General features: G+C 39.1%; 3 protein-coding genes across 6 annotated transcripts in view; all 3 read left to right on the top strand.

Annotated features, from left to right (window-relative positions):
* Positions 1 to 606, top strand: part of LOC104736786 — a 6007-nt gene extending 5401 nt beyond the window's left edge. Inside the window, exon 3 of one of the 2 annotated variants that reach the window (XM_010456845.2) lies at positions 6 to 606. In XM_010456845.2, coding sequence (XP_010455147.1) covers positions 6 to 470 — 465 coding nt within the window. In that variant the 3' untranslated portion in view covers positions 471 to 606. The remainder of the gene's footprint in view (positions 1 to 5) is intronic. The other variant, XM_010456846.2, reaches the window with a different exon arrangement.
* Positions 918 to 4945, top strand: LOC104736785 (pentatricopeptide repeat-containing protein At5g27270-like). Of its 2 annotated transcripts, none has more exons than XM_010456841.2 (8): positions 918 to 1460; positions 1555 to 2965; positions 3060 to 3371; positions 3623 to 3727; positions 3809 to 3896; positions 3981 to 4102; positions 4247 to 4311; positions 4406 to 4945. In XM_010456841.2, the coding sequence occupies exons 1-8, from the start codon at positions 918 to 920 to the stop codon at positions 4886 to 4888; spliced, it is 3129 nt and encodes a 1042-aa protein (XP_010455143.1). In that variant the 3' UTR covers positions 4889 to 4945. The 2 variants fall into 2 exon arrangements, with proteins under 2 accessions (XP_010455143.1, XP_010455144.1); XM_010456842.2 differs by having other exon boundaries at positions 1342 to 1460; positions 1538 to 2965; positions 4406 to 4888.
* On the top strand, positions 5012 to 6132 carry LOC104736783. Of its 2 annotated transcripts, none has more exons than XM_010456839.2 (3): positions 5012 to 5273; positions 5354 to 5445; positions 5542 to 6132. In XM_010456839.2, exons 1-3 carry the CDS (start codon positions 5114 to 5116, stop codon positions 5977 to 5979), a joined length of 690 nt encoding a protein of 229 aa, XP_010455141.1. In that variant the 5' UTR covers positions 5012 to 5113; the 3' UTR covers positions 5980 to 6132. The 2 variants fall into 2 exon arrangements, with proteins under 2 accessions (XP_010455141.1, XP_010455142.1); XM_010456840.2 differs by having other exon boundaries at positions 5013 to 5240.

Here is a 7197-nt window from a genome sequence, read left to right as displayed (position 1 = left end):
TACACATGGCACGACCCGTGTGCTGTGGCCGCTTCAAATTGAAAACCGGTAAAGCAGAAGTCCTTTCACCTAGCAGCTTCTCACATCAGGTTAAAGCCGTGAAGAGTAAAAAGAACAGATTCGAAGTATACCCAGGGAAGGGTGAGATCTGGGCTCTGTACAAGAACTGGAATACCACAAACTTTGCTGAGGCTGAAGAACTTGAGATTGTAGAAGTAGTGGAAACCGACAAGCAGAGGATACAAGTGGTGTCTTTGATTGCGAAAGAGTTCAATAACAAGCCTTTCTACGAAAGGAGTCAACAGTCAAATGCTGGTTGTGTAGTAGACATTCCAAAGACTGAAGCGTATCGGTTCTGGCATCAGATTCCTGCGTTCAGACACGAGAGAAGCGTGACACCGTGTGGTGATGGTGAATACTGGGAGCTTGACCTGAAAGCAGTTTGGGGTCTCAACTCAAAGAACACATAGTTCTCTCTTCCTTTTGTCAAAATCGCACATATCTTTTGCGACATAATTTGGAGAATGTGTAGGTGTCACTAAGTTGGAATTTAACTTAGTGTATATAGGATAATCAGACTATTCCGAAGCTTAGTAAATTTTAACATGTTGGGTAATAATAATATTGCGGTAAGAAAATAGGCCAAAAAATTAAAAATAGAAAATCAAGAGAAAAATAAAGATTAAACTAAAATCAAATTAAGTAATCAAACCGCAAAGATTAAAAAAGAATGAAGATTAAATTAAATAATCAAACGATATAAACCGGAAATTAAGTTGATTTTGATTGGAGACAAACCAAAACAGATTCAACCGAATAAAACCGGATAATCACAGGTCTAAATTATGAGACTGTCTTTGAGTTGTAGTGGATACGGCGACGGCGAGGTTGTGGCCGGAGAAATTTAAGAAGAAGCAATGAGGAGTGACTTCCTCACTTCCACAACGCACTTCAATCCTTCAATTTTTCTTCCCAAAGTACCCTCAAGAAAGTCAAAAATATCAGTAACGTCATCTTCTTCCCCCGGAGTACGACCCGACCCGTGGTCACTCAGCGACGGTAACCCAGAAAAACCGAAACCGAGATACGAGAGGCCGAAACATCCGTTATCAGACGACGACGCTCGACGAATCATAAAGAAGAAAGCACAGTATCTAAGCACGTTGAGAAGGAACCAAGGCTCACACGCTATGACTCCCAAATGGATTAAGCGAACTCCTGAGCAAATGGTTCAGTATTTGGAAGATGATCGGAATGGTCAGATGTACGGGAAACATGTGGTGGCTGCGATTAAAACCGTGAGAGGCTTGTCACAGAGGAGACAAGGTAGTGGTGATGATATGAGATTCGTGATGAGTAGCTTTGTGACGAAGCTGAGCTTTAGAGATATGTGTGTCGTTTTAAAAGAACAAAGAGGTTGGAGACAAGTTCGAGATTTCTTCTCTTGGATGAAACTGCAGGTTCGATTCTGTTCTTCCACCTTTTTTATCTTTGAGGATTCTGTAGATTTTTGGTTTAATGAAAGTTTTGGTGATAGATTTTTGTGTTAAACAGTTAACTTACCGTCCGAATGTAGTTGTCTATACGATTGTTCTTCGGTTGTATGGACAAGTCGGGAAGATTAAGATGGCTGAGGAAACTTTTTTGGAAATGCTTGAAGTGGGATGTGAACCAGATGCAGTAGCTTGTGGTACAATGTTGTGTACATACGCTAGATGGGGACGTCACAACGCTATGTTGACGTTTTACAAAGCTGTTCAAGAAAGGCGGATCATTTTAGCTTCTTCCGTGTATAATTTCATGATGTCGTCTCTTCAGAAGAAATCACTTTCACTTCATGAGAAAGTGATTGATTTCTGGTTAGAAATGGTCGAGGAAGGTGTGCCACCGACTGAATTCACGTATACGTTAGTTGTGAGCTCATATGCTAAACAGGGTTTTAACGAGGATGCGTTGGAAACTTTTGGTGAGATGAAAAGCTTGGGGTTTGTCCCAGAGGAAGTAACTTACAGCTCGGTTATTGGTTTTAGTGTGAAGGCTGGTGATTGGGATCAGGCTGTTAGGTTGTATGAGGATATGAGATCTCAAGGAATCGTTCCGAGCAACTATACTTGTGCTTCTATGTTGAGTTTATATTACAAAACTGAGAATTACCCGAAAGCGCTTTCTCTCTTTGCAGACATGGAAAGAAATAAAATTCCAGCTGATGAGGTCATTCGTGGGTTGATCATCAGAATATATGGGAAGCTTGGACTTTTCCATGATGCGCAAAGTATGTTTGAGGAGACTGAACGTTTGAATCTACTGGCTGATGAGAAAACGTATTTGGCAATGTCTCAAGTTCATTTGAACTCGGGAAATGTTGTCAAGGCATTAGATGTAATTGAAATGATGAAGACCAGAGAGGTTCCTTTTTCCAGATTTGCCTTTATTTTGATGTTACAGTGTTATGCTAAGATACAGAATGTTGACTGTGCTGAGGAAGCATTTCGAGCTTTATCAAAGACTGGACTTCCTGATGCTAGTTCTTGTAACGACATGCTCAATTTGTATACCAGACTCAATTTAGGAGAGAAAGCTAAGGTTTTTATCAAGCAGATAATGGCTGATCAAGTGGACTTTGATATAGAGCTTTACAAGACGGCTATGAGAGTATATTGCAAGGAGGGAATGGTAGCAGAAGCTAGATATCTGGTAGAGAAAATGAGTAGAGAAGCCGGGGTTAAGGATAACAGATTTGTACAAACACTTGTAGAGGCAATGCATATCGAAAGAAACAAGCAAGTTAAACACGAAGCAGTTATAAACGTGAGTCGACTTGATCTCACAGCTCTAGGATTGCTGCTCAATTTGCGACTAAAAGAGGGAAATTTGAATGAGACTGAAGCAATACTGAAATTAATGTTCACGACTGATCATGGTTCATTGGCAGTAAATCGAGTCATAATTAGCTTTGTGAGAGAAGGTAGAAAGTTCAATCTGGTTCTTTGTTGTTCGTTCTGGATGCTTGTTAACAAGCTCTGGATATGCTGTTTAAGATTAAGTTCTTTTTTATGCAGGTGATGTATCTAAAGCAGAGATTCTTGCCGATTTGATTATTGAACTAGGACTCACGATAGAGGAAGAAACAGTCGCGACTTTGATTGCTGTTTATGGGAGGCTACATAAGCTTAAAGAGGCGAAACGGCTTTACCGTACAGCAGAAGAATCTAAAAATCTGGGAAAATCTGTTATCAGCTCAATGATTGATGCTTACGTGAGATGTGGCTGGCTTGAAGATGCATATGGACTCTTCATGGAATCAGCAAAAAAGGGCATTGACCCAGGAGCTGTTACCGTCAGCATACTTGTTAATGCTCTAACAAATCGAGGTATGTCAAATGGAAAGTTCCCAAAAAAACTTCAAAGAAAATCAGATCCCCAAATAATCTTTATTGTAGCAAATGATGATTGGAAATTTTGAGCTGAAGGTTTTAGAATGGCATTGGAAATTATGAATTGATATATGACTGTTACATTTCAATCAACTACTTGCAGACTTTAGTTATAATACATGTTCTATATTCATGTTAGTTGCAGTTTTGAGATGTTATGTAAGAAAATTGTATTATCCTAATTACAGGGAAACACCGGGAAGCAGAACATATATCACAGACCTGCCTTGAAAACGGTATGGAGCTTGACACCGTGGGGTATAATACTCTTATCAAGGCAATGCTAGAAGCAGGTAGAAGAGAATAAATCGTTTATCAATTGCAGCTTAATTTTATGGTGTATTGAACCAACACTCAAACCTCTGTTGTCACAGGTAAACTACAATATGCATCCGAAATTTATGAGCGGATGCATAACTCAGGTGTTCCTTGTTCGATTCAGACCTATAACACAATGATCAGGTAACTGCATTAGATCTGGTTCCTTATGTTAAGACTGAAGTTGGTCAATATCTAATATTCCAGCCATCTTGGTCGGTGATACAGCGTATACGGGCGGGGTCTGCAGCTGGACAAAGCAATTGAGATTTTTAGTAGCGCTCGTAGATCGGGATTATATCTGGACGAGAAAATATACACAAATATGATCATGCATTATGGAAAGGCTGGTATGCATTTAATCGAGAAATTTTTATTTATGTGTCGTGTATGATATATAGATCACAGTTTCTCGCAGACGTGAAACCTTTGTGTAACATTGACCGGTCTTGATTCTGGTTCTTACATTAACAAATGAATCTTGCTCTTTCCAGGAAAAATGCGTGAAGCATTGGCATTGTTTACTGAAATGCAGAAGAAAGGGATTAAACCTGGAACGGTATGTTTTACATTTTCAAGCCAAAATGTTCTCAAGGTCTATTTAGTGGGCTTAACATTATGATAATTGTTAATGCTGGGGAGAATAATTGCAGCCTAGCTACAACATGATGGTCAAGATATGTGCAAGCAGTAGACTCCATAGCGAGGTCGATGAACTTCTGCAAGCAATGGAAAGAAGTGGTCGCTGTACCGACTCATCATCCACATATCTCTCTTTAGTTCAAGCCTATGCCGAGAGTTCACAGTACGCAGAAGCGGAGAAGACCATAACTTTCATGGAAGAGAAAGGCATCCCACTATCTCACAGCCATTTCAGTTCATTGCTCTCTGCTTTTGTCAAAGCTGGGATGATGGATGATGCCGAAAGAATATACTCCAAGATGTCTGAAGCCGGTATAACTCCAGACAATGCTTGCAAGCGCACGATCCTAAAGGGATACATGAGCTGTGGTAAGGCGGAGAAAGGGATCTTGTTCTATGAGAAAATGATAAGTAGCTCTGTAGAAGATGACAAATTTGTTAGCAGTGTAGTCCAAGATCTGTATAAAGCTGTTGGTAAAGAACAAGATGTATAAAAGAAACAATTTAAACAAATTTTTATGTAGATTTAATAAATAATATTTTAGTTTTAATTTAAAGTAAGTCTTTTTTTGGGTTTTTATTTATTTATTATTTATTTTTATAAAATATACAAAAAAATATCTCTCAGAGAACAAACCAAAGATAAACTCAAAACCAAAAGGGGAAAGAAACAAAAGTTTCATTTCTGTGTAAGCTTCTTCTTCTAGATCGATCGAACCATGGAAGCTTCAGCTTTAAGCTCTGCAGCAACAATCATCTCGTCCTCATCTTCACCAATCTCAATCTTCTCTCCAAAGAAGAGAACAGACTCATCATCTTCTCCCAGAATCGTCCGTCTCTCCAAGAGTATACAAAACTTAATCTCCATTTCTTCTTCCGGTCAATCTCTCTCGAGATCGTGATTTTTTTTTTTGTTTTCGAATCGTTCTCTTAATCTTATTATTGTTTTGAATTCTCAGAGAAAGAAGACAAAGATTATGATCCTCCGCAACAATCCGAATCGAACTCATCAAGCCTCGTTCCTCTTTTCCAAAATCGAACACTCTCGAATGTAAAAAAAAAAACCTCGATCTCTCTTGTGGAATTCGAAATTGATTAGGTTTTTTTTTTTTTTTGTTTGATTCGTGATTTTGATTTGTTTATATAGGATGAAGCAATGGGATTGGTGTTGAGTGCAGCCTCGGTTAAAGGCTGGACAACCGGTTCAGGTATGGAAGGACCGTCTCTACCGGCTAAACCCGATACAGAGACGGTTTCGACGTTTCCATGGTCACTGTTCACGAAATCGCCTCGTAGGCGAATGCGTGTTGCCTTCACTTGCAACGTCTGTGGTCAGAGAACTACAAGAGCTATTAATCCACATGCTTACACTGACGGCACTGTCTTCGTGCAGTGCTGTGGTTGCAATGTGTTCCATAAGCTTGTGGATAATCTCAACTTGTTTCATGAGGTTAAGTATAATGTTAGCAGCTCCAGCTTCAACTATAGAGATGCTAACTGGGATGTTACCGGGTTGAATCTTTTCGGTGATGATGGTAATGATAGTAATGATGATGGTGATGGCAAAGACCACTTCCCTCTGTAAAGAGGTTAGGGGACTAAGTTATGATTTAATAATAACCCTCTGTACAATCATGTGATTATCTGGTGTTTATATATCTGTATATAGCTACTTTCTCGGTACCTTCTTAGCATCAATAACATTTGGAAATAATAAAAATTGCTCATGTATATAGCTCATGTTCTGAATTTCTCGGGGAGGGTAGATATGGATCTGAGACTGCTTCTTCCTTGTTATTTTGGATTTGAAACCTACCTCTTTAATGTTAAGTGCCAAACACTGTATTGAAGTGATTGAAATTATCGTGGCTTTTTGTTCTCAGGCTTAGAGAGAGTTTGATTTTGCATTTTGACGGTATGCCAAATGGAATGTGTAAATCTATTTCAGAATGAGTTGATGTTTTACAGTGTGGTGTAGACAAGACATCTGTATCTTGGGTTTAGGATGACGGCTCTTGGAAATTGGTGACCAAAAGTTTTCGTGCAACGAGGGTTTAAGTTTATTGTTTTGTGGCCTCTTTCTGGAGTTTAGGTTGGAGATTTGTTCATGTAGCTGAAATCTCTGTCCACTTCTACGAGAATAGTGGGTGGATAGATATTGGTACAAGTTACAACCCAAGCGTCATTAGGTTCATGTTCCGCATACCGCAAGATACCATTAGGGGACAAGGGCATGCTATGATACTTACTTAGGGGTTAAATCGTGTATAATGCAAAGTTTTTTCTTACTCGCCTAGCACAATTAAACCCAGTGGTCATGGTTTCGTGCAAACAAAGACGGAAATGACTACAAAACACTAGAAACCCATTCAAACTCAAGACAAAAGGAACGATGACTTGTGTCCATAGTTCCTCAGAAGTCAGAATATGAATTTTAATTAAGCATCCAAATCTCAAGTCCAACTCATTTAAATGTGAAATGAAAATAAAACACATAGTGTTTGTTAAAAGATGTTGCCCTCTATTAATAATGTATTAAAAATGCTTCTTTACATGATGAATCTATCCGAAATAGAAGAGAAGACATTGGATTTCTATATATCAGAAGGATCAATGGAATCTTCTATGATTTGGATACAAGATCCAACAGATTCTCCCTTGGACATAGCCTGAGCGAGCTTGGATCGAGCTATCTCATGGCGACGTAGAAGCAGGATGGTATTGAGGACTGACCACCTCACCTGCGAATCCGCTTTCTTCTGTGTGAACCCCAAACTCTTCACCAAACCATCTAACTGTTCCA

Source organism: Camelina sativa, chromosome 13, assembly GCF_000633955.1.
Source record: "Camelina sativa cultivar DH55 chromosome 13, Cs, whole genome shotgun sequence".
Taxonomy (NCBI): Eukaryota; Viridiplantae; Streptophyta; class Magnoliopsida; order Brassicales; family Brassicaceae; genus Camelina; species Camelina sativa.
This window is presented reverse-complemented; position numbering and strand designations above follow the sequence as displayed.

Bases quoted from the DNA above. Each gene is read 5' to 3' on its own strand.
- LOC104736783 (XM_010456839.2), top strand. From the start codon at position 5,114: ATGGAAGCTTCAGCTTTAAGCTCTGCAGCAACAATCATCTCGTCCTCA. The intron at 5,274-5,353 runs GTCAATCTCTCT...TTGAATTCTCAG, and splicing joins AATCTCCATTTCTTCTTCCG to AGAAAGAAGACAAAGATTAT. The intron at 5,446-5,541 runs GTAAAAAAAAAA...TTGTTTATATAG, and splicing joins AAAATCGAACACTCTCGAAT to GATGAAGCAATGGGATTGGT.
- LOC104736785 (XM_010456841.2), top strand. From the start codon at position 918: ATGAGGAGTGACTTCCTCACTTCCACAACGCACTTCAATCCTTCAATT. The intron at 2,966-3,059 runs GTAGAAAGTTCA...TTTTTTATGCAG, and splicing joins AATTAGCTTTGTGAGAGAAG to GTGATGTATCTAAAGCAGAG. The intron at 3,728-3,808 runs GTAGAAGAGAAT...CTGTTGTCACAG, and splicing joins CAAGGCAATGCTAGAAGCAG to GTAAACTACAATATGCATCC.